The sequence below is a fragment of the Lithobates pipiens genome, unplaced genomic scaffold (genome assembly GCF_037356315.1).
Source record: "Lithobates pipiens isolate NorthernLeopardFrog02 unplaced genomic scaffold, aLitPip1_a1.2 Scaffold_1, whole genome shotgun sequence".
Lineage (NCBI taxonomy): Eukaryota > Metazoa > Chordata > Amphibia > Anura > Ranidae > Lithobates > Lithobates pipiens.
This window is the reverse complement of record NW_027507685.1, coordinates 156,215,452-156,240,416: the sequence shown is the minus strand read 5'-3', so window position 1 is coordinate 156,240,416 and position 24,965 is coordinate 156,215,452. Positions and strand designations below refer to the sequence as shown.

At 46.1% G+C, this 24,965-nt stretch overlaps 1 protein-coding gene across 4 annotated transcripts in view; it reads left to right on the top strand.

The window, feature by feature from the left end:
• Positions 1 to 24,671, top strand: part of PIP5KL1 (phosphatidylinositol-4-phosphate 5-kinase like 1) — a 75,302-nt gene extending 50,631 nt beyond the window's left edge. For all 4 annotated transcript variants that reach the window (XM_077478769.1, XM_077478768.1, XM_077478771.1 and 1 more), the window contains 2 exons: positions 2,309 to 2,471; positions 23,256 to 24,671. In XM_077478769.1, coding sequence (XP_077334895.1) covers positions 2,309 to 2,471; positions 23,256 to 23,688 — 596 coding nt within the window. In that variant the 3' untranslated portion in view covers positions 23,689 to 24,671. The remainder of the gene's footprint in view (positions 1 to 2,308; positions 2,472 to 23,255) is intronic.
• Positions 24,672 to 24,965: the final 294 nt, after the last annotated feature.

Here is a 24,965-nt window from a genome sequence, read left to right as displayed (position 1 = left end):
TAAAAATATCAAACAACATACTGTGGAATTGAAGGCAGCTATGACATCTGCAGAAAATACCTATGCCTCTGACCCTAGTCCAGTGATGGCGAACCTTGGCACCCCTGATGTTTTGGAACTACACTTCCCATGATGCTCCTGCACTCTGCAGTGTAGGTGAGCATCATGGGAAATGTAGTTCTAAAACATCTGGAGTGCCAAGGTTCGCCATCACTGCCCTAGTCCAACTAACAGAGATACTTGGCTGCAGAGTCGCAGAGGGCATGAGCTCCGCTTACTGGAGCTCACACAAAAATTTGCTTATCTGACTAGACCTGAACACCCCCCATTTCTATCCCTTGAATTATGACTGCACAGGCACAGATTAGTGATGCTCTAAGAGATATCGTGGAGACATTTCTGGACTTTTACAAGAACCTGTACTTATCCAGAGCAGAATACACTGACTCCCAACTAAGTGACTATCTGACCCAGATATCTCTCCCCTCCCTCTCGGCTGAGAACAGTGGAGATTTAGAGGTGCCTCTCTGTCGAGAAAATCACGGTGGCCATCTCGCAACATCTGGCACATAAGACACCAGGTCTAGACAGCATCCCTGCAGAGTGGTATTCCCAGTTTCAGCACTTATTATGCCCATCTCTTCTGCAAACTTATAACAAAGACCTGACCGCTGGGATTCTTCTCCCCACAATGAGGGAGGTCTTGATTATTCTATTACTGAAACCACGCAAGGATCCTCTTAAGTGTGACTCATACCGCCTGATTTCACTTATTAATGTGGATGTTAAAATCCTTGCCAAAGTATTGGCCAACCATCTGAACAACATAGTTGCGAAACTGGTCAGGTGCGATCAAGGAGACTTTATACCTGGTAGATCTCTACGAGAATGAATATTTGTAGACTGTTCCATAATCTTCAATATCCCCATGAGTGCATACCAACCTGGGCCATTGTGTCCTTGGACACACGTCAAGCCTTTGATAGTGTGGCATGGCCCTATCTTTTTCAAGTAATACAGCGGTATGGCTTCGGCTCCTGCATTATTGCTTGGATAAGACTCCTTTACACCTCCCCACAGATCCACATACGAGTTAATTTCTACACTATGGACACCTTTTCCATCACTAGAGGCACTAGGCAGGGGTGTCCGTGGTTACCCCTCCTATTTGCTCTGGGTATGGAGCCACTAGCTGTGCGCATTCACTGTTCCCAACAGATCAGGGGCCTCCCTATTACTACAATAGAAGAGTGGATCTCGCTATATGCGGACGACACCCTGGTATAACTGGCTGACACCCAAGACCCTTAAAATTATCTATCTACCTAAGCTGTTATATGTACTAGCCAAGACACCATGTAAGATCCCTAAATCCATCTTCAAATGGATAGATACCATATGCATGGCATTCTTATGGAATGGTAGATGCCCCAGAGTGACGCTAGATTCATTAAAGTTACCGGCGCATTTGGTGGGTTTAGCGTTCCCTAACTTTTATATTACTTGGCTTCCCAACTGGTCCATATCCATGACTGGCTCCACCCCGCTGTGGCAAATGCCTGTACATCCACTGAGGGAGCCATCGCCTCCTCTCTAGAGATGCTCCATAATATCATATACAGAGGATGGGCTTCGGCCTGCCCAGGCACATCTATGCTAACTACCTCACTCTTCCTGTTTAAAATAATTGTCTCCAAAATTTAAAAGGAACCGTGATCAACGTCCCCTAATAACCCTCTGTGGTTCAACCCCAACTTTAAAGACTATGCTCTTTACCTGACCTGCAATGATGGTACTCCAAGGGAGTTAAATACCTGTGCCATCTGTACGACACACAGGGGTTTAAATCCTCTACTACTACCAACTCCGACACACCATTCATACCCAGTTCGGCTCTTTAGAAGATCCCATTGTTATACCTCAGAGAAAGTACTGCGACACCCTGACCCCACTAAACTTATTTCCACATACTATGCTGCCCTCACGACTAACTAACCCTAGATTTCAAGTGGCCCAGACAAACTGGACCTCTATGGACTCTATGCTTGCAGACAATGACTGGTCAGAATTCAGTGATACATACAAGACCTCAGTTATATCATCCAAAGGCCGTATCATTAACATTAAATGAATATCCAGCCCGTGTCCTGTTCCATACTCCAAGATATGACATTTGAAGGTAAGCTGAAACGCCTATTTTTGGCGTTCAGTTTTCCACCACCCAGGAAGTTACAAAAAAAAAAACCTGCTGCCATAGGGCCAGCTGCGTGACCATAAAATCCTTATGTTTTTATCTCTCTTCCCTCAGATCAACAGCGGTCTTGGCTGCTTCGTCAAACAGAGCTTGACACCCGCTTCTTGCGTGAGCTTAATGTTCTGGACTACAGCCTGCTACTAGGATTTCAGCCTCTACATGCTGATGAGAAGAGCCAAAACTGGTCCTTAGCCAACCTCATTGTTCGCACTAAAAGGTGACCAGAGACAATAAATGTGTGGGAAAGGAATTGTCAGTTAAATTTAAAGTACAGTATAATTTCAGTGAGAACATACTTAGGATTATTAGTGTTTATGTTAAAATTATAGTTTTACAAGCTAGCTGGCCAATATTTTTGTGAATATATTAAGTATAAGGAGTTGTAGTTTAGCCACTAGAGGGAGCATTAGGTGATTGATTGACAACTGTACAGATAAGATGACAGCCAGGGAATGCATTGACTTCAGTGAGTCAGGCCAACTCATGGGGTTGATTTACTAAAGGCAAATCCACTCTGCATTACACGTGCACTTGCTGTAGATCGCTGTAGATCTGAGTGGAAGATCTGAAATGAGGGGAATCTCTACTGATTTTATCATCCAATCGCGTGCAAGAAAGAAAATGCTGTTTTTTCTTTTCCTTGTCCTCCTCAGATCTACATTGACTGCACTTCAAAGTGCACAGTGGATTTACCTTTAGTAAATAACCCCCATTGTGTAGCACTGCAAGCAGGAAGCAGAGCCTATGTGATATGTCTATTCAAATTTACACAAAAAAAAACTATTCACAGAAAGTTTTTAACAACGGAATTTATAGTGATACGATTGTTTTGTTACCTTAAACTGATTTTCATTTGCATCTTTATTTAAAAAAAAAAAAAAACATTGAAGACTGCAGTATACTTTCCAATATTCTATGCCTATTCAGGAAGCAATAGCAGGATCAAAGGAGAACTGCTCCCACCACCCCTTGCCTTCCGTATTTATTATCCCTGTGCCACCCTGTTTTCCTACTTGATCATTCAAACACCCAGCAATTTCAGGTATGGTGGAGCATACACTATATTACTAAAAGTATTGGGACGTCTGCCTTTACACACACATGAACTTTAATAGCATTCCAGTCTTAGTCCGTAGGGTTAAATATTGAGTTAGCCCACCCTTTGCAACTATAACAGCTTCAACTCTTCTGGGAAGGCTGTCCACAAGGTTTAGGAGTGTGTCTGTGGGAATGTTTGACCATTCTTCCAGAAGAGCATTTGTAAGGTCAGGCCTTGATGTGGACAAGAAGGCCTGGCTCGCAGTCTCCACTCTAATTCCAAATGTGTTCTATCGGGTTGAGGTCAGGACTCTGTGGAGGCCAGTAAAGTTCCTTCACCCCACCAATAAAAAGTATTGGGGTGCCTGCCTTTACACATACATGAACTTTAATGGCATCCCAAGCCCAGACCCTGAAAAACAACCCCACGCCATAATCCCCCCATCAAATGATTTGTACCTGACCTCAACCTAACAGAACACCTTAGGGATGAATTAGAGTGGAGACTGTGAGCCAGGCCTTCTGGTCAACACATCAGTGCCTGACCTCACAAATGCGCTTCTGGAAGAATGGTCAAACGTTCCCATAGACACACTTGTGGACAGCCTGCCCAGAAGAGTTGAAGCTGTTATAGCTGCTAAGGGTGGGCCAACTTAATATTGAACCCTATGGACTAAAACTGGGATGCCGTTAAGGTTCATATGCGTGTAAAGGCAAGCGTCCCAATACTTTTGGTAATATAGTGTATGTTCCCCTTGTTCTACTATGCATTGTCCAAAGTTTTAGGTGCCAATCAACTGAACACATCTCTGTTATATATAAGTGTAGAGAGGGTCCTTAATCAGTACAGGCTCCGACCCTGGCAACTTGGAGCTTACACAGGGCTTTTAATTTGCTCCAGCAGATAAACATGGCTACAGTCGGAGGCAGTGGATATTTAGTTAACGGCTTACTTTGCCCCTATTAGCAAAAAAAAAAAAAAAAAAAAAGTACTTGCCATCAAAAAATTTTTCTTCCAGTTAATTGAGGGACACACAATTCAGAAACAGTTGTGTTATATCTCTGCCCTACAAGAGGTCGGGACACCTGACCATCCCCTGTATAAACTCTCTATTACCCAGCATGCCTCAGTTTTGTGAGAAAGCAATAAACGGGGCCAGCAAAAAACACAGATGGATGGGACCTGTGCAAATTTCTTTATTGTACATCATGGGACACAGAGCCTAAGTAATAACATTTTTTTTTTTTAAGTTTTTATTGTGCACACAAAGAATACTCATACAGTACATCAGATAGGGGTTACATCAACAATTATAGAGCAGCAAACACACATCCATGTCGATAACATTGCAGATATCAATCTAACCTAACTGAGCCAGTCGAGCCTCTGATCCTACCTTGCAATGCAGTATATGTGCTTTTTTACCTTTTTTTTTTCCCCCCAAAAAAATATCATTAAACAAGCAGGTTATTAAGAACAAAGAACCAGTAGAAAAGAGGATGATTTCCCCTCCCCCCCGACCCTTTGCCCTCTCCGGGAGAGAAACAAACTGTGTCTCTCTACCCCAAGGGGAGATGCTCCCTTCTGTATAAACAACCAAACAACCCCCCTGGGGATGTCAACATTAAGTGTTGTGTTTAATAAGACACAAGAAACTGAGTCTGTACACATTGAGAAGTCTATACTCACTATCTTCCCCTTGCCATGGATTAAGTGAAAGTCTTGACTATCTAATGGTCTATGACCCCTCCTCCTCCAGTGTGTTCTCAGAGTCCACCCACCGGAACCATACCTTCCTAAATTTCTTGGGAGCCCCTCTAGCTTCATAGGTCCTCTTATACAACATCACATCTGCATTTACTATATTTATCCACATCCCCAGAGTCAGCTGTTCGTCATGAATCCAACATCTGGCAATGAGTTTCCTCACTCCAAAGAATAGGATCCTAAGGAACAGTTTAGTGCATGCATTGATCTCCTATTGATCAAAAACCCCTAGGAGGCAACGTAAGGGAGAGCATGTGTAGAAAAGTGCCTTCTGCCCCCACACATTTATGGCAGATAGCAGTTTCCCTCCTATGCATTTGGTAAATCTGGTGTATAATACTGCTGGTAAAGGTAACAAAACTGAATTATTTTATCCGTAGAGGAGATAACAGACACCAAATGTGTCCAGTACCTCCTGCCACAGTTCTTCTGACAACTTCGGGACAATCATCTCTCACCGCACCTTGGTCCGAGAAGTTGCGGGCGTTACCCCCGGACCCACTGCCCCATAGTATCTAGAGATTCGCTTAGATAGATCTGGGTCTATCAGAACCTTCTCTAAGTCTGTATTCTGTACCAGAATTTCAGCTCCCCCAAACTGGCCGATCGCTGCATGCTGCAGCTGCGCATAGCGAAAAAGCCAAGTCTTAGGTTCTCCAAATTGTTCTCTTAATTGGGCAAAAGTACAGAGACGATCATTCTGACAAATATGGTGTAAGTATTTAATGCCATATTTTTCCCAGGTCTTCTTCCCATCAGATAATTTCAAAAACTCTCCCAAAGATCTATTACAACATAGGGGGCTATTTGGAGATAGCCACAATGATTTGTCTTTCCGCCTTTGGGAACACAAGTGAAATGCTTTCCCAGGAAGTACCATAACTGATCCCACCCTCCTCCCTGGAATCCCCTTCCTGTACAGCATATTCTGTATGGGCCACCTTCAGGTGATGGACACTGGTATACTCAATACAGGAAGTTCACTCCCCTCTATAACCTCTCCTCCTTCCAGGAGTACCTCAGTTTTTTTGCCAGTGTCCACACACCGGATCCATCCAAGCCACTGAGGCCAAAAGATGGCACCCGGGCCTTGTATAGAAGAACAAGGTTTTGCCTGTAACGGCTGGACCCCAGGACTTAAGACTCTTTTTGGTCTTGCTACATTACCTAAAGTTGCTCCGGAGGGGTGCTATATAGGTCCAAAAGAGTGGAACCCCTATAATAATAATAATAGGGACCTGGTCTTTGAAGTTTTACTAACGCAACCCGCCGTGGTGGGTGAAGTTTGGCCTGTCTGTTACAGCAGTATCCTGCAGAGAGGATAAGGTAAGGTAAGAAGCCTAGGAACTGTAAAAAGTCCACCTATGCTTTTTTTCTTCCATATGAAAAACATCTAATCTTCACTAGAGGGAGTAAAATACACATACCTTGGTACGTTGCTTCTCAGCAGCTCTGTTTCCAGCTATAGCAGCGTGTGTGTCCTAGCAGCCAAGGGGGGGTTCTTAATTGAACAGATGCCGTTTCCTTTTCTGAGGGAACTAAGCGGGGGTACAGCAGCAGTTCATAAACAAAATATTGTCATGTATAACGCTCCTGCTAAAACAAGTCACTACATTATCTTGCAAACTAGGAGCCAAACCTACTACTGCTGGTAAAACTCTCCTGCCAAAGAGATGTGGTGGCGGCTTCCCATATGGATATTACATTGCTATATATTTGCCTTTTATACTATCCCATGGAGGAGAAATTGTTGCGCCTCAGCCCTTGTAGAAGGCAGTGCGTTCAGAACTCTGGTAAGAGTGCCAGACAGCGATCACAGCCGCCTCCTCCTCATTGGGTCTGCATTTGGAGACCCGAATGCTGTCTGCGGGCGGACTAGTGTTCAGTCTTGAATCAAGGAGGGGGGGATGGGTATTGGTAAAGGGGTGTGGCTTAAAGCAGGCACCGTTTGCGGGATGTAGCATCTACGTGGAGCACACATTGAGGGGCAGAAGACAATGCGGATGGCAATCAGGCTCACACCTGAGGCTTTTAAAAACAGACGCTCTCATTATCAGAAGATCTAAGAGCAACTGAAGAGAGGAAGCCTGACACACAAGGACACAGGAGCGCTGGGGAACGTAAGGGATGTATACAGGCATTTTCAGTACAGGAAATACAATTGTTACTCAGCACCAAAAGCTGATCTTTATGGTGGCATTGTTTTGCTAGACTATTGCTCAGCAAGTAGTAAATTTTTCTTAAACTGCCTCTGGTTTTGTGCTTAGCACTATGACTTCCAGAGCTACCACAAAGGTACCAAAAGTTCCACCCCCAGGCGCTGGGAACTCCAGTCATGCCTCCACACTGTTATCCTCTCTGGAGATACCAGACATGGCAAGCCAGGAATTGGAACCAATTGCTGGTGCAACTGTTTCTCACACTTCAGCCCCTGTATATGTGACTGAAGATGCATTTTCCTCTGCCCTGCAGGGCTTAGAAGGAAGATTAGTGGCTTTAATCACATCCTCCATCCAAATGGATAGGAAGCATGATAGATCCCCCTCCCCACCTCAAATCCTTTAACCATGGGAACAGTGGTACAGGATGAGGTATTACCGTCAGGCGATCACGAGGAAAAACAAACCGATTATTCCTCTGTGGAGGAAACAGTTGATGAACCTTTTTCAGCCTTGCAATCTGAGAGATTGCTGGTACAAACTCTTATGAAGATGGTTCATTCCACTTTCAGCTAACTCTGTTAGGAGTAGCATGAAAGTTTGGTTTCTTCCTTGTGTTCTTTAAAACCTTTACAGCCTTTTCATGTGTTTCCAGTTCAAGCATTTCTAGAAAAGTTTATGCTGAATGGGATCACCTGGATAAGCATTTTCTCCCTCCAAAGAGATTTTCAGTTCTCTATCCCATGGAGGAGAAATTCGCCAAAAGATGTAATGTACCAGCAGTTGACGCTGTGATTTCCAGTGTGAGTAAAAGTTTAACTTGTCCAGTAGACAATGCACAAATGCTTAAAGATCCAACAGATAAAAAGTTGGAATTCCTGTTAACATCCTCTTTTTTCCTTGGCAGAGGCCGCTACTCAGCCTGCAGTCGCTGCAATGGGCATTGGTCAGTCCCTAAAGGACCAGTTCAGAAAGGCCCTTAAGGAGGGCCCTACACAACAGGTCCGTGAGTTGGCCGAACTACCAAAGGCATTATGTTTTACCATGGACGCTATGAAAGACTCTATTCATCAGGAGACCCACCTTGCGCTTGTGCTAATACACATGCGTAGGACCCTTTGGTTAAAAAATTGGTCAGCCTCCATCAAAAAAGATATTTTACGACACTTCCTGGCGGCGGCCAGGGTAGTGATCCCCCATCACTGGAGATCGACGGTCATGCCTTCCCTGGGGGACTGGGCTACAGAGGTGGACCGCATAAGGGACCTGGAACGTCTGTTGGCAGAGGAATGTGGTAAAAATGAACAGTTTACATTCACCTGGACATCATGGTCCATGTTCCGATATTCCTCTGAGTTTATCTCCTGGGCTGAACATGGCCTGGACGGCGTCGCCCTGGGACCATGATGGAGTGATTCTCGTCCCCTATCTCTATGCCCCCTCTTATATGTCCCTGATTCTTTTTATTTTTTATATATTTCCATACACCCCTAGGAATACATCTAGCTAATGTACCATGGCTTCGACTTATCTAGTGTTCCTGAATTGGTGTAAGAACCCTACGTAATATTTTTCCTACAGATTTGTATATAATTTCGTCTGGAGCTCTGCGCAGGGGTCAGCTTTGATCCCCCTGGCTGAACTGAAGACGAAAGGTTCTTTAGCTTATATGCTTTATTTATTTTATTCTATATGTATGTATATATATATATATATATATATTTTTTTTTTTTTTTTTTCCTTTCCCCTTCTCCCCCAAACAAGGATTGTTATCATTAACGGTTTCCTGGTAGTCTCTCTATACATGCTTTCAATCCTTTTATCTGTACCATGGACATGTTTTTGTTCAGAGACATACGAAGCATATTGTTGGTGTATCTTGTTATTGTTTGTAATGTTTAACTTCTCTTTTTCAACTTTTCTTCAGAATAAAATAAGATTGAATTAAAAAATTGGTCAGCCGAAGCACCTTGCAAAAGGATTCTGACTAGTTTCCCTTTTCATGGGGAGTGACTATTTGGGGATGATTTGGATAAATACATCCAAACGATTTCTAGTGGGAAGAGTACTCTTGCCAGTCAAAAGAAAGTATAAACATCCATCATTTAAACTGACTTTTTCTCCTGCGCCAGGGGCATCCTCCTCTAGGCAGTGGCGACGGCCTCCGCTGTCAGACTCTAGAGGAAAACTTCAGGGTCAGGCCCAAGCACAAAAGAAGACCTGCAAAGCAGAATACTAAAGCCTCATCATGAAGAGGCATCCCCCCTTGCCAGAGTGGGGGGGAGACTTCTGCAATACTCAGAAGTCTGGCAAAGGGAAATTCAGGACAAATGGGTCATCTCCACGGTGTCTCTAGGATACAAAACTAGAATTTTGGGAGTTTCCACCATCTCGTTTTCTGAGATCAAACGTTCCCAAAGATCCAGGGAAAATGCAATCTCTGTTTCAAGCATTACACCGATTATTGGCTCAGGGGGTGATCATACAGATCTTCACAGAAGAGCAAGGTTTGGGGTTTTATTCAAACCTGTTCACGGTACTAAAACCAAATGGAGATGTCAGACCCATTCGAGATCTAAAGAATCAAAATCAGTTCCTGAAAATCCGTTTCGCATGGAGTCGATCAGGTCAGTAGTTTCTATCCTACAAGGAAGAGAACTCCTGGCGTCCATTGACATCAGGGATGCATATCTGCATGTCCCTATATTTCCTGCTCACCGAAGGTTTCTGCAATTCAAAGTAGAACAGCAGCACTTTCAGTTTGTAGCCTTCCTCTTTGGGCTAGCTACAGCACCCCAGGCGATCACAAAAGTGCTGGCCCCACCTCTAGCCAGGTTAAGGGCACAGGGAATAACAGTCTTGGCATACCTAGACGATCTATTGCTAGTCAGTGGCTCGCTTGGAGCAAAGTGTACACATTACAACCAGTTACCTGGAAAGTCTGGGCTGGAATCTCAACCTATAGAAGTCTTCCTTTAAACCGCTAAAAAAAGCTGGAGTATTTGGGTCTGATCATAGACACAGCCCAGAGAATGGTGTTCTTGCCTCCGGCAAAAATCAACTCCATACGAGAGCTGGTTGGGAATGGTCAGGTCGAAAGGCGATCTCTCCATTGGCCTTTTGCATGATGTTTTGGAAAAGATGGTGGCTTCATTCGAAGCAATCCCCTATGCCCAGTTCCATTCGAGATTGTTGCAAAACCATATCATGTCTGCTTGGAACAAAATGATCCAAGCTTTGGACTTGCCAATGCAGCTGTCCCCAAGCCTCAGTTTGTGGTTACTAACCCAGAATCTGCTGAAAGGAAAATCCTTCAGACCAATTATTTGGAAAGTAGGAACGACAGATGCCAGCCTTTCGGGCTGGGGAGCAGTACTACAGAAGACGACTGTCCAGGGACAAGAACCAAAAGAGCCTTGCCCATCAACATCCTAGAGATTCAGGCAGTGCGTCTGGCTCAAGGGCACCAAGAGTCTCTCAGCGCAGAGAGATGTGAACCATATTCTAACTTGGGCAGAAAGGAATGTTCCGTGCCTATCAGCAGTCTTTGTTCCGGGAGTAGAAAACTGGCAGGCAGACTACTTAATTTGCCAGCAGTTATTCCCAGGGGAATGGTCTCTTCACACCGGCATTTTTTGGCTGTTTGCCAAAGATGGGGGACTCCGGACATAGATCTTCTTGCATCCAGATTCAACATGAAGTTAGTCAATGTTGTGTCCAGGACAAGGGATCCACTCGCATGCGGAACAGATGCGTCGGGGCCCCGTGGGATCAGTTCTCACTGATCTATGCATTCCCCCTATTCAGTTGCTACCATGACTTCTTTGCAGAATCAAGCTGGAAAGAAAGCCAGTAATTCTGGTAGCACCAACATGGTTCAGAAGTTCATGGTATGCAGAAATCGTAACGATGGCAGTGGAGGATCCATGGTCCCTTCCACTAAGGCCAGACCTGCTCTCACAGGGCCCGATATTCCATCCTACTTTACGAATGCTAAATTTAACGGCCTGGCTATTGAAACCCACATTCTTAAGAAACGTGGGCTTTCTGGGTAAGTTATCTCTACTTTGATTAATGTAAGGAAGCTAGCTTCCAGAACTATATATTATAGAGTCTGGAGGGCTTATGTTTCCTGGTGTGAATCCAAGGCTTGGCACCCTCAGAGCTATATCATAGGCAGAATTCTTGCCTTTCTACAATTAGGGGTAGAGATGAAGTTGGCCTTGAGTACTATTAAGGGCCAAGTCTTAGCCTTATCGATCATGTCAAAGACTGCTTGCTACGCATTCTTTAGTCTGGGGTTTTATGCAAGGGGTGATGCGGCTTAATCTGCCAGTGAAATCACCTTTTGAGCCCTTGGGACTTGAACTTAGTTTGTCAGTGTTACAAAAACAGCCATTTCAACCGATACAGCATATTCCCTTAGTCCTTCTGACAAGGAAGCTGGTGTTCTTGGTTGCTATATCCTCAGTAAGGAGGGTTTTGGAATTGGCTGCTCTTTCGTGTAAAGAGCCATACTTATTCATGAGGACAGAGTGGTATTACGCCCTCGTCCAGATTTTTTGCCAAAAGTGGTCTCAGGTTTTCAGCTGAACCAAGATATTGTCCTGCCATCATTTTTTTCCTAAACCATGTTCCAGGGAAGAGAAGTCACTACATTGTCTTGATGTGGTGAGAGCAATGAAAATCTATTTAAAGACAACTACTCAGATTAGAAACACTGGTGTCTTATTTATTCTGCCAGAAGGTCCTAAGAAAGGAAAGGCAGCGTTGAAATCCACTGTCGCTAAGTGGATTCGGCAAGTTATAATTCAAACTTATGATTTAAGGAGAACTTTTCCTCCTTTTCAAGTCAAAGCACACTCTACCAGGTTGGTTAGTGCTTCTTGGGCAAGGCGTCATCAGGCCTCCATGGCTTATTCAAGATCTGCAACGCGGCAACTTGGTCTTTAGTACATATCTTCACAAAATGTTATCAGGTGGATATAAGGAGGTATGAGGCTAGCGCCTTTCGGGCACAGTGTGCTGCAGGCAGCAGTATAAGTCCTCAAGTCTGGGGGTGCCCTCCAGGTTGTCTCTCCCTCCCCTCAAGTAGTATTGCTATGGGACTTCCCATTAGGTAATTACTGAAGGTGACCCATAACCCATTAAGGTATTACTTAGAGCCTAAGTAATACCTTAATGGGTTACCTTCAGGTGATGGACACTGGTATAACCCATACAGGAAGTTCACTCCCCTATATAATCCCTCCTCTTTCCAGGAGTACCTCAGTTTTTGTAGCAAAGTAATATACGTAAACCCCATAAAAGAGGGGAGGGACCTCTGTGTCCCATGATGTACTCCAAGAAAAGGATTTTACAGGTAAGTTGTTATGTCGTGTAGTGATTTTTGTCGTTTGAAGGACACATGAATTCAAACAGGATGTCCAAAAGCAATCCAACGGAGAGGTGGGCAACAGCCAATGATAGAACCAAGAAAGGAACCAGGAACCATCTGTAACACATTACTACCAGAACGACCAATAGCTGAAGCTGAACCAGATTAGGGGAGTCTATCAGAAGCCATGTAAGGTGACAGAGGATCAACCAGATGCTTAGACCCTATAACAATAGGTGTCCCAGCTTATGGATGTCATTTCTATTCATGATACCAGGTAAATGCCCACAGAACTGTTAGGGGAGTATGGGCCTGAGAGGACTGTCCCCTTTGTGTCCTTGGAGGGCATACTGGACAGCACAGTGATCGGCAACTAAGCCCAAAGTGAGGCAAGGCTTTTAATACTCACAAACCCAGGCGGCTGGTGCTAATGAGGGTTTCAGGCAGCTGTAGGTGACCAAGACACTGTAGCAGGCAGTTGAACCAAAATTGAGAAAAAAAAACACAATTTTTTGGATCTGTTCAAATTTACAGGTGTCATGACAATATGCATGGATTCTTTATATGATATGTGTTCATTTTTATATAGTTCCAATAACGATAGTGAAGTATGCATAGTTGTGGCAATTTTTTCAGCAGATAATGTCCGATAAGATACCTTTGATATTGAAGCTGTCATTTTGTACTAGATCCAGGATTATTGGATTCACACACTGAGCATGGCTGACAAGTACAAGTGTTGGCCACCCTTTTGTTGCTCAGGTGTGTTCCATTTTGCTAAGGGAAGTATTTTGAAGCATGCTCATGGGATTGAGATTGCTCTTTTTGATTGGTCGTTTAGCCTATAGGGTTGTCTAAATGCTTCTATATCTACCCATGAAAACGCTTCTTTTTTAGCTATGAATAAGCGCCATGATGGGGCGTGAAACGCAGTAGCTATTTGACCTGTTTTCCCTATTTTTATGAGGTTACTGTACTTGGATTTAAATATTTTTTCAATAAAGATGCTTTTTTGATGTGCGGCCATCCAGGAATTATTTTCCTTGTAGGATGGAAACTACTGACTTGATTAACTCTATACAAAAAGAGCGGATCTTCAGGAACTGATTTCGATTCCTTAGATCTAGAATGGGTCTGACATCCCCATTTGGTTTTGGTACCGTAAACAGGTTTGAATAAAACCCCAAACCTTACTCTTCTTTGGGAATCTATACGATTACCCCCTGAGCCAATAATCGGTCTAATGCTTGAAACAGGGATTTATTTTTCCCTGGATCTTTGGGAACATTTGAGCTCAGGAAACGAGACGGTGGGAACTCCCAAATTCTAGTTTGTATCCCAGAGACACCGTGGAGATTACCCATCTGTTCTGAATTTCCCTTTGCCAGACTTCTGAGTGGTTCAGAAGTCTTCCCCCCACTCTGGTGAGGGGATATGCCTCTTCATGATGAGGCTTTAGCATTCTGCTTTGCAGATTTGCGGGCCCAGGTCTTCCTTTGTGCCTGGGTCTGACCCTGAGGTTTTCCTCTAGAGTTTGACGGTGAAGGCTGTTGCCACTGCCTAGAGGTGGATGCCCCTGGTACAGGAGAAAGTCAGTTTAAATGAGGGACATTTATTCTTTCTTTTGACTGGCAAAAGAGTACTCTTTCCACTATAAATCGTCTGGATGTATTTATCCAAATCATCAGCAAATAATCGCTCCCCATGAAAGGGAAAACTAGTCAGAAGCTTTTTACAAGGTGCTTAGGAAGACCAATACTTTAACCAAAGGGTCCTACGCATGTGTACTAGCACAAGCGCAAGGCAGAACACATGGTGAATAGCATCTTTCATAGCATCTATGGCAAAACATAATGCTTTTGGTAACTCAGCCAATTGACAGGCCTGTTGTGCAGGAAGCTCTTTAAGAGTATGTGTGAATTGGTCCTTTAAGGACTGACAGATACCTATTGCTGCAACTGCAGGGTGAGTAACGGTCCCTGCTAAAGAAAGGATCTTAACAGGAATCCCAACTTTTTTTTATCTGCTGGATCTTAAAGCATTTGTGCATTGTCTACTGGACAAGTTAGACTTTTATTCACACTGGAAATCGCAGCGTCAACTGCTGGAACCGTCCACTTTTTTGTGAATTTTTCCTCCATGGGATAGAGAACTGAGAATATCTTTGGAGGGAGAAAATGCTTACCCGGATGATCCCATTCGGCATAAATAAGCTTTTCTAGTAATGCATGGACTGGAAACGCATGCAAAGGTTTTAAAGGTTTCAAAGAATCCAATGAGGAAACCGGGCCTTCAGCTAACTCTGTTAGGGGTAGCATGAAGATTGAACAAACCATTTCCATTAGGATTTGTACCTCAGATTGTGAAGCTGATTCATCAGCTGTTGTTTCCTCAGCAGAAGAATAATCGGCTTGCTTTTCCTCTCAATTGTCTGAGGGTAACGCCTCATCTTGTCCCCATTGTTTCCTTGATAAAGGGTTTGGAGTGGGAGAGAGGGATCTAGCAGGCTTCCTATCACCTTGGATGGAGGATGCGATTAAAGCTGCTAATCTTCCTTCTAAGCCCTGCAGGGCAGAGAAAAATGCATCTTCAGTCATGTATACAGGGGCTGAAGTGTGAGAAGCAGTTGCACCACCAATCGGTTCCAAAGACTCACCATGGCTTGCCATATCTGGTATCGCCGGAGAGGATGACAGTATGGAGGCATGGCTGGAGTTACCAGTGCCTGGGGTTGTAACCTTGGGTGCCTTAGTAGTAGCCTTGGAAGCCATAGTGCTAAGCACAAAGCAGAGGTACTCTAAGAACTGTTCTATTTGCTGAGCAATAGCAGGAAAAACATTAACAGCATAGATAAAACAAATGCTAAACAATGATGTATTTTCCTGTACTGAAAATGCCTGTGTAAACCCCCTCGCATGCTCCAGTGTTCCTGTGGCAGCCTTGCTTCAGCTGCTCTGGTAGACAGCTTTGTGTTCTCAGAGCATTAGCTTTTAAGCCGTGTACTTTCTAAGGACGCAGAGTCTGCACACCGACTCTGTGCGTCGTTGTTTAAGCCACGCCCCTCCCTGAAATTTGTCAGCCTCGTTCGCGCGCATGTGAACGGCTTTAAACACAGCCAAAAGGAGGAAAGGAGGCCGCAGCCGGCATGTGGCATGTCTCCCCTCTGAAAGCGTTTTACACTCTAGTTGGCAAGTAAATGTTTTCTTTACTAAAAACGCCACCCCGCACCCTATGGGGGGGGGGGGGGTATTGAGCAGTTTAACAGCTATTAGCGTTTATAACACTATCTTATAATACTGTTACAAATGTACTGTACCTAGTACCTGTACCCTCTGGCACTCAGTTTCCCCTTGGGGGGGGGGGGGAGAGGAGAGCCCCCCCCCCTCCCCCCCCCGGCTGCTAAGACACAAGCTTGTAGCACAGAATCAACAGGGTAATACTTTCTTACTCTCTCTAGAGGAGTTTTTGAGGCATTACAACATTATATATTTAAGGAAAAGTCATAGGTGGACTTTGCAGTTCTGATGCTTTTCTCCTACCTTTTCCTCGCTGCAGGATACTGCTGTAAACAGATCCAAATTTCACCCATCATGGTGGGCAGCGTAGTTAAACCTTCAAAGACCGGGGGGCGTGGCCAAGATGGCAACCAGCTAGGACGTGTTGTGACGGAGCTCCGCACCTGGCAGGCTTTTTATCCGGCTATTGGGGACATATGCCTATCCTGTTGGGCCGGTGAAGCGGCGGTGAGAGTTGGGGATGCGCAGGGGTAGCTCCGATTCCCATAGGAAGAAACACGCGGCACCGGGAACCCCGCCGGGCACCCCGCTACAGACCCGCGCTGCACGCGGGAAGGCCCACTATAACATGGCGTCTCAGACGGACCAGGCGGATGCGCCGCCGATGGATACTGATCAATTCCAGGCTCTTATGCAAGCGATTACGGGCTGCCAGAATACCCTGACCACCAAGGTAGAGCAGATACAGCTCGACATGGGGCTTATCCGGCGTGATATGGATAAGCACCGGGAGCGGCTTACCGAGGCGGAGCGTAGAGTGGGGGACGTGGAAGATGTTACCCGCGACCACGATGCCACCCTCCGCACCCTACAAGTGCGGGTGAAGGCGCTGGAATCCAGGGCGGAGGATCAGGAGAACAGGAATCGGAGGAATAACTTGAGGCTGGTGGGCCTGCCGGAGGGCTCGGAGGGCCGAGATACAGAGGCTTTTACTGAGCATCTGCTGCGCACACTTCTCCCGCTAGCTGTGTTCTCTCCTCAATTTGTGGTTGAACGAGCGCATAGAATCCCGTCTGTTTGTGGCCCGCCGGGGGCCCCGCCGCGCACATTTATTTTCCGCCTGTTGAACTTTCGAGACAGGGACTTGGTTCTCCGGGAGGCGAGGAAGGTGGGCGAACTGCGCTTTGAAAATACTAAACTAATGCTGTTCCTTGACTATTCCATGGAGACGCAGAGGCAACGCCGGACATTCGACCAAGTCAAGGCCCAGCTGCGTGCCAAGGGTCTCAAGTACAATATGATGTTCCCCGCGAAGCTCAGAGTGATTGATGGGGAATCCGTCCGTTTCTTCACGTCCCCGAGCGAGGCCTCCAGTTGGATTGATTCACTTCCCCGGCAAGGCTGCTCCTAGATGGCACGTCCCTGGCGGAGGTTCACGCGCATCCCCAGCTTTGTCCACTGGTAAGCAGATTAGTCCCCCCCCCCCCCCCGAATTTTGACCCTCCGTCTCTGAACTTGGGAATTCTGTTGAATTGCCCCCCCCTCTGTCCCGTTTGTTGTTTTGGGCAGGGGGCGAGGAGCTGCTCTGGAGCGGTTATACACTGCTGATCCACGGGGGGGTCCATGTTACTACCCTGGGGGCCCTCTGGCCTCGCCTCTCCCCTGGGCCTCTGCCTGCGGGGGTGTGTGTGGTTCCCTCTGGACGTGGACATGTTACACCGTGTTGCCGGATTTGGACACTCTGACTGCCCTGGCTCCCGGAGGTGTTCCTTTTTCTCCCCCCTTGTTTTGTTCTACTCTCCTGACGATTTTTTCTGTTTTTTTTTTCCTTGCTGGAAGAGTTGCAACTAAGACTGGGCCCTTGGAACTTTCCAAGCGATCAAGCTGAGGTGTCATCCATACTCTTGTTTGTTCCCCTTTAATTTTGTTTTGCCTCCAGGAAGCGGCTGCGCGGAGGTCTGTCTACTCTGCGTAGGTGACTCTGTCCTAGGTGTGCTGGTTGATACGCACCGCCCCCACGGGAGATTTCTCCTTTGAATGGGTTTAGTTCAGTTTGGTTCGGGTTCTCAAACACCCTGGGGTTGGTTTTCTGGGGTGTGGGGTGGGAAGGGAGGGGAGTTTTGTTTGTTTCTTGGTTGTGTTTTTTTTTTTTTTTCTTTTGTTACATGCTTATATGTGTTCTATTGTGGACAGCTCTACTATAACAAATGTACTGTGTATGTCATTGCATTACATGGGTTGAGATTTCTGTGCCTTGACACTGGTCAGGCGGTCCTATCCGTTGGTCCCCCCTGCCCTTCCAGGTTATGGCTCCGTTGAAGATCCTGTCTTGGAATGTTAGGGGGCTTAACCAGAAGATTAAACGCTCCCTTGTTTTCGACTACATGAAAAAATATGCTCTGCATATTTGTATTCTTCAGGAGACGCATCTAGTGGGGGGACGGATTATGGGCCTGAAACGCCCCTGGGTGGGACATCACTATCATGCCACGTATTCCGGCTATGCCCGGGGAGTTAGCGTCCTCGTCCATAAGTCCCTTAATTTTGAGCCTCTTGACATTGTTACAGATCAGGATGGGAGATACGTGTTGGTGCACGCCAGAATAGACACGTTAGAGATGGTGCTGGTGGGTCTTTATATGCCACCTCCAGCGCACCTGTCTCTGTTACACAAATTAACTGCCCTGATCGCCCAATTTCATACTGACAATGTAGTTCTAGCGGGGGACTTTAATATCCCTCCTAACCCTTCCCTCGATAGGTTGGCACCTGACCGGGCTACGGACTCGCCGGTCTCCCGCTGGGCCCAGGTGTTTGGGTTGGAGGATGTCTGGAGGTGGAAACACCCATCAGACCGCAGGTTTACGCGCTACTCCTCCTCCCATAACACACTCTCCCGTATAGACCTTGTTTATGCTGGTGCCCCCATACTTCCCAGGGTTCTTGACATTGAGGTACTCCCTTGGGGCATCTCTGACCACTCCCCCTTGTTGTGTACGTTGCAGACCTCTACCCCCCCGAGGGATAGACTCTGGCGATTGTCCCGCTAATGGATTGAGCACCCCACTGTTGCCTTTGAGATGGGTGGTGAAATGAGGGGTTTCTGGGCCTCCAACGCGGGCACGGCTGCGGGAGGGATGGTTTGGGATGCTTTCAAGGCTTATATGAGGGGGTGTTACCTTTCTTCCATTGGCCGGGAGCATAGAAATGATAGGATCACGGTGGAGGAGGCAGAAGCCAGGGCCCTTGACCTTGAAACCCGCTTCACCCTCACGGCCAACCCGCTCACGGCACAGGATATGAAAGTAGCGTACCGGGAGGTGGTGTTGCTTCGGGTGGCTAAAACGAGCAAGCGTCACCTTGCTCAGACGCAGAGGATTTTTGAACAGGGCGAAAAGACGGGGAGGCTGTTGGCCTGGATCTCTAAGGAGCAGGCCCCAGTCTCCACTATACCTCGCATACGGAACAGTGTTGGGACATTGGTGACGGACCCCCTGGCCATTAACGCCTGTTTTGCAGAGTTCTACTCCACCCTTTATTCCTCTAGGGCACAGTATTCACCGCAGGCGTTGCATGCCTTTTTAGAGGGGGTGACACTCCCTGCCCTCACCACTGAGGCCAGGGACGGTCTGGACTCCCCGATTACACTGGCGGAGGTCCGGCTTGCGCTGCGGTCCATGCAGCCGGGGAAGACCCCTGGGGAGGATGGGATACCCCCAGAATTTTATAAACATTACCTGGAGGAGGTGTCTGTTCGAATGCATGATATGTTTACTACGTCCCTTCAGGAGGCAGATCTCCCTCCATCTATGGCACAAGCCATTATAGTGGTAATCCCTAAACCTGGGAAGGACCCCCAGCTGTGCTCGTCGTACAGACCTATTTCCCTGCTCAATTCAGACGCAAAGGTGCTGACCAAAATCCTTGCCAGGCGACTGAACGATGTTATACTTACCCTAGTCCATGAAGATCAGTCAGGCTTTATGCCGGGGAAGGGAACTGATATTAATATTCGCAGACTTTTCACTGTCTTGGCCTCGGGGGATGAAGAAGGCACGGAGGAGGTTGTGGCCTCCCTAGACGCGGAGAAGGCCTTCGACTCCGTGGAGTGGGTCTATTTGTGGGAAGTCCTCCGTAAGTTTGGATTTGGTCGAGCCTTCGTCTCCTGGGTCAGGGCAGTGTACACGGCCCCCACAGCTAGGGTGCGCACGGGTACGGTCCTCTCCCCGATTTTTCCCCTCCATAGGGGAACCAGGCAGGGGTGCCCCCTGTCACCGGGACTTTTTGCTCTGGCAATTGAACCGATGGCGGCTCTCCTCCGCTCCTCTCCTGGGGTTCGGGGCATTGTCAGGGGCCCTTTGCAGGAAAAGGTTTCGTTATATGCTGATGATACTCTGTTGTATCTCAGAGATGACGGAACCTCCCTAAAAGCAGCGTTATCGCTTATCGACGAGTTTGGACGGTTTTCGGGTATACGCATTAATTGGGCGAAATCGACTCTGTTTCCACTACATGACGGTGTTGGGGCCTTCCGGTTTGATGAGCAACTGCGGAGGGTTTCTCAATTTAAGTATCTCGGTGTTGAAATACACAGGGACCTGAAACTGTTTATTACCCTCAATTTAAGCCCAGTGGTCACCCAGCTAGTCCAGAAATGTACTATGTGGCGGTCCCTACCGCTTTCGCCAGTGGGAAGGGTCAATTTAATTAAAATGTCGGTTCTTCCTAAGTTCACCTACCTCTTCCGCCAGACCCCGGTCCATATCCCACTTAGATTTTTTAAGAGACTAGATGGCATTGTCTCGTCCTTCGTTTGGAATGGTAGGCCCCCTAGAATAGCTAGAGCGACCCTCCAGCGGCCCCTTGTGCGCGGAGGTTTAGCATTACCCTGTTTCCAGAAGTACTACTGGGCGGCAGTCCTAGTGACTATTAAATGGTGGCTCTCCGGGGGCCCGGCCAACCCTGCATCCTCGTTGGAGGCGGCGTTGTTGGGCTCCTACGCGGAACTAGGGAACCTGATCCATAGGGGACCACGATCTAACCCCGGGATAACTATTCCGATGCGCACGACTCTTAAAGTATGGGAACTGGTACACAAGCAACTGGTGGGCTCGGGGGTGTGGGCCCCGGGGACTCCCCTCTGGGGGAACCCCCGCCTGCCCCATATTCAATCCATCCCTGATCCGATTGCCTGGGCCAGATATGGAGTTATAGCACTGGGGGACATAGTGTCTCAGGGGCAACTACTCTCCTTTGACGATCTTAAACAAGCTAGAGACCTGCCGAACCATATTTTTTTCAGGTTTCTACAGTTGCGACACGCCTTCCGGTCCCAGTTCCCCTCCGGAGTGTCTCTGGGGGTGTCTGCTGTGGAGGATGTGCTTGGTTCTGCGGGGGGAGGGGGGGACGCGCACAATGTCTGTAATCTATGCTGAGCTGGTCATGCGGGATGAGACTAGGATCTCCCATTTGTTTGAATTATGGCGCAGTGACATTCCGGAGCTGACTGAGGATGACTGGGAGGGGGGGGGTACAGCAATATCTGACTCTTGCGATTTCTGCAAGGGACAGGTTTATACAACTGAAATTCCTCCATCGGGTGTACTTTTCGCCGACGTGCCTGGTAAGGATTTACCCTGACCGTCTGACTACCTGCCCTAGATGTAACGTAGACGATGCTGACTTCTTTCACATGGTGTGGTCCTGCCCCAGGGTAGTGGGATTCTGGGGAGACGTCTTGGCCGACATTAATGCGGTGGGGGAGCTTACGATCCCACTTAGCCCACTACCTCTCCTGCTGGGTATCTGTGATTTTTTGGACATTTGCTGGGGGAAGAAACTGTTCATTTTCTACACTGCATTGTACGCGAGGAAAGCAATACTATTGCAATGGAATCAACCTCTCCCTCCTACAAAAAAATTGTGGCAGTCTCTGGTGAATGCGGCCCTGCCGCTGTACAAACTCACATATCTGGGCAGGAATTGTCCCGGGAAATTTGGGAAGATCTGGGCGGCATGGGTTGAGGCGAAACACTTGACCATTGACTAGGCTAGGGGGGGTGGGTTCCTCTTGTGTTATCTTCTGTGGTTTTTCTGTTACGGTGGGTGGTCTCGGGTTATGGCTATAATATGTACTGCACTGACTATGACTCTGCACTTTGCCTGGTGATGTTTGGGATTCCTGTGTACGGCAATTTGGTTCTCTGTCTGCATATACTATTTGTATGTACCCTTTTGATGCATGTTTGTTTTCCATTTTATTTTTGAAATATAAATAAAAAATATTTGTTAAAAAAAAAACCTTCAAAGACCGGGTCCCTTTTAATAGAGATTCCACTCCTTTGGACATGTATAGCACCCTCGGGACAACATTGGGTAATGTAGCAAGACCAACAAGAGTCCTGGTTCCTAGGGTCCAGCCCTCAAAGAGAACTGTTACAGGCAAAACCCCATACTTCTATGCGGGGTCCGGGTACCATCCTGTGGCCGCAGTGGGGTGGATGGTTCCTGTTGGAGGCTTTTTAAATCCAGCATGGATCCCTCCTGGAGCTCCTCAGAGCACATCTTCACTCGTGACCAACACCTTAGACACTGGCGGAAAAACTGAGGTACTTCTGGAAGGAGAAGGGGTTTATAAAGGGGAGTCAAGTTCCTGTATTGGGTATACCAGTGTCAACACCTGAAGGTGGCCCATAACCCATTAAGTAATTACTTAATTATGGCTCTGTGTCCCATGATGTACAATAAAGAAATATGTTGTTTCGGCAAGGCTGAAGAAAAGGTGTAAAAGGCCCTAGGTCACTAGAGGAAAAAAAAAAAAAGAAGAGGGATGCTGGGTAGAGGATGGGTTATACAAAGACTGTCTTACAACTTTTCTGTTTGCCAATGTCCCAAACGTATGTAGGTGGCAGTAGAACCCACCTGTTTATGAATTCCTGTGTTCTTTGATGAACAATGTAGAAATGCAGGTTTGAATTATAAAAAGAATTCTGTATGGCTCTGTAGATCATCATTGTGCACACTGTTGTTAAATATAAAGTGTTACAAGAAGATAAACGTGGATTTAAAAAAATAAATAAAAAAAAAACACATGGAAGAGAGGTTAAATAACAGGCTCTGCTACTTTAACAGGATAAAATTACTGATAGCATCTATTTGGTTGCAGAAGCTTTTAGTGCTCCTATTCTAACCAAATGCTGGTGTGTAAACTAATCTTTGAAATTGTTTTTTTTTTTTCATTAATATTTGCAGACACATTAACTTATTTATATTATTTAGGCACCCATTTACATGTATATCTGTAAAGTAAACTAGAGATTTTCTTTAGAATTATATCCGTTTTTAGTTACATTGGAGTGCATCTAGGTGAAGCCAATTGCTATAAGCAGAGAATATAATAGTGTTATTTTTTATTTTTTTTTAGGTCTGTAAATGGGACTGGCAGTCCTACTACATCTCACTGTGCCTCCGTTCCTGGCACAGTAGAAGAGGAAGGCGAATCTGTGGATAAAGAGGATAACAGCACAGATTGTAGCGGCACCCCAGAAGTGACATCTGCCAGACGTCAGACCATGCAGAAGATTGGGCAGCAAGCCAGCACGGTATCTGACATATCTAATGTTGTGGCGCAAAACCGTCGCTTGCTGCCAAACTACAGGAACCCTTTGCATGTGATGGATGGGCCAGAACAAAGATACTTTGTTGGCATCATTGACATATTCACTGTGTATGGCTTGAGGAAAAGGCTGGAGCATCTTTGGAAGAGCATGCGTTACCGTGGACAGGAGTTCTCCACCGTCAGCCCTTGCCGATATTCACAAAGGCTGTGTCGTTGGGTGGAAACCCACACCGTGTAATGGTTGACCACTTTGACATGGAGGACAATTAGGGTTGAGCAGCAACACTAGGTCTATGTCTGCAATATAACCCTCGTTTATAGAGACCTTTGTTAATTTGGCTCATGTTATTTATTACTGTGTACATTTAAAGCTGCGTGGGTCATTGAAGGCAACATGTAGCGCTTTTACCACAATTAGAAGATTGCAGTGAGAGATGATGGCTGTGTGTTACCAAAACGCACACAAACTTGCAATTCCTCTCTATACCACATGCTTCTTCTATACAGTACTGCTGGCTTTTCACACAAGCACCCCAGTGGGGGTCATACAGGTGCTACCAAACTTTACATTTTAAAATATTTGTACTGCGTACACCCCCACTGCCTAGTCAGTGCCTTATGGTACATTAAATACATTCATGTCTGTCACTTCCAACAGATACATCCCCACTATTTACAATGTTCAGGCACTGCTGTATTATGTGCAGCACTGAAGGCAATACGTATTTGTACACATCGCTCTTCTGGGTTACTGCCTTCTTAACACCCCCCCGGCAGCATTTCCCTTCTCTGTGCCTTGAACAAATTCAGTGTAACTGCATGCAGTTGCTTTATTTAAGATGCCTTTTTGCAACAACAACAAAAAAAAAAACCCACTAGTGTGTGTGTATATATAATGAAAATGCATGACTGTAGCCTGCATGAGTGGAGTCCTGATGAATGAATCCCCTGATTATCAAACTTCTTTTGGCTGGTAGAATGGTTATTTTGTTATTTACCTCCATCACAAGAACATTAAATGGTATTCTTGCAATGGTATATTAACTGATAACATTTTATTATCCAGATTTTTCTAAACATAGAATTTCTGCATTTTAAAATGTAAAATTTGTATTTCTTATGCTGTGCCTATATGCATGTACAATAGCAAAAATGATTTAAGCCCAACTGAACAATGTCAAAATACATTCCAGATAAATCAAAATAAAGGTTTGCAAAGTCTTACAGTCTGTTTTCTTTAGAAAGTGGCCTAGACTCCAACAGCGTAGAGCGACTATTGACCGATTTATGCTAACTTCGGGGTCTATGCGATGTGTGGAGGTGTCAACATGCATCCGAGAGGGATTACACGTTTTTCTCAGGTGTACACCATACATACTCCCACATAGATCTATTTTTAACAGACAAATTTGTGCTGTTTGGAACATGGATATAGGCGTGTGGTCTGACCGCATGATGTCATGTGTGTAGGGGGGTCGTTGAGTTGAGACCAGAGCAAACATGTGGCGAATAGAC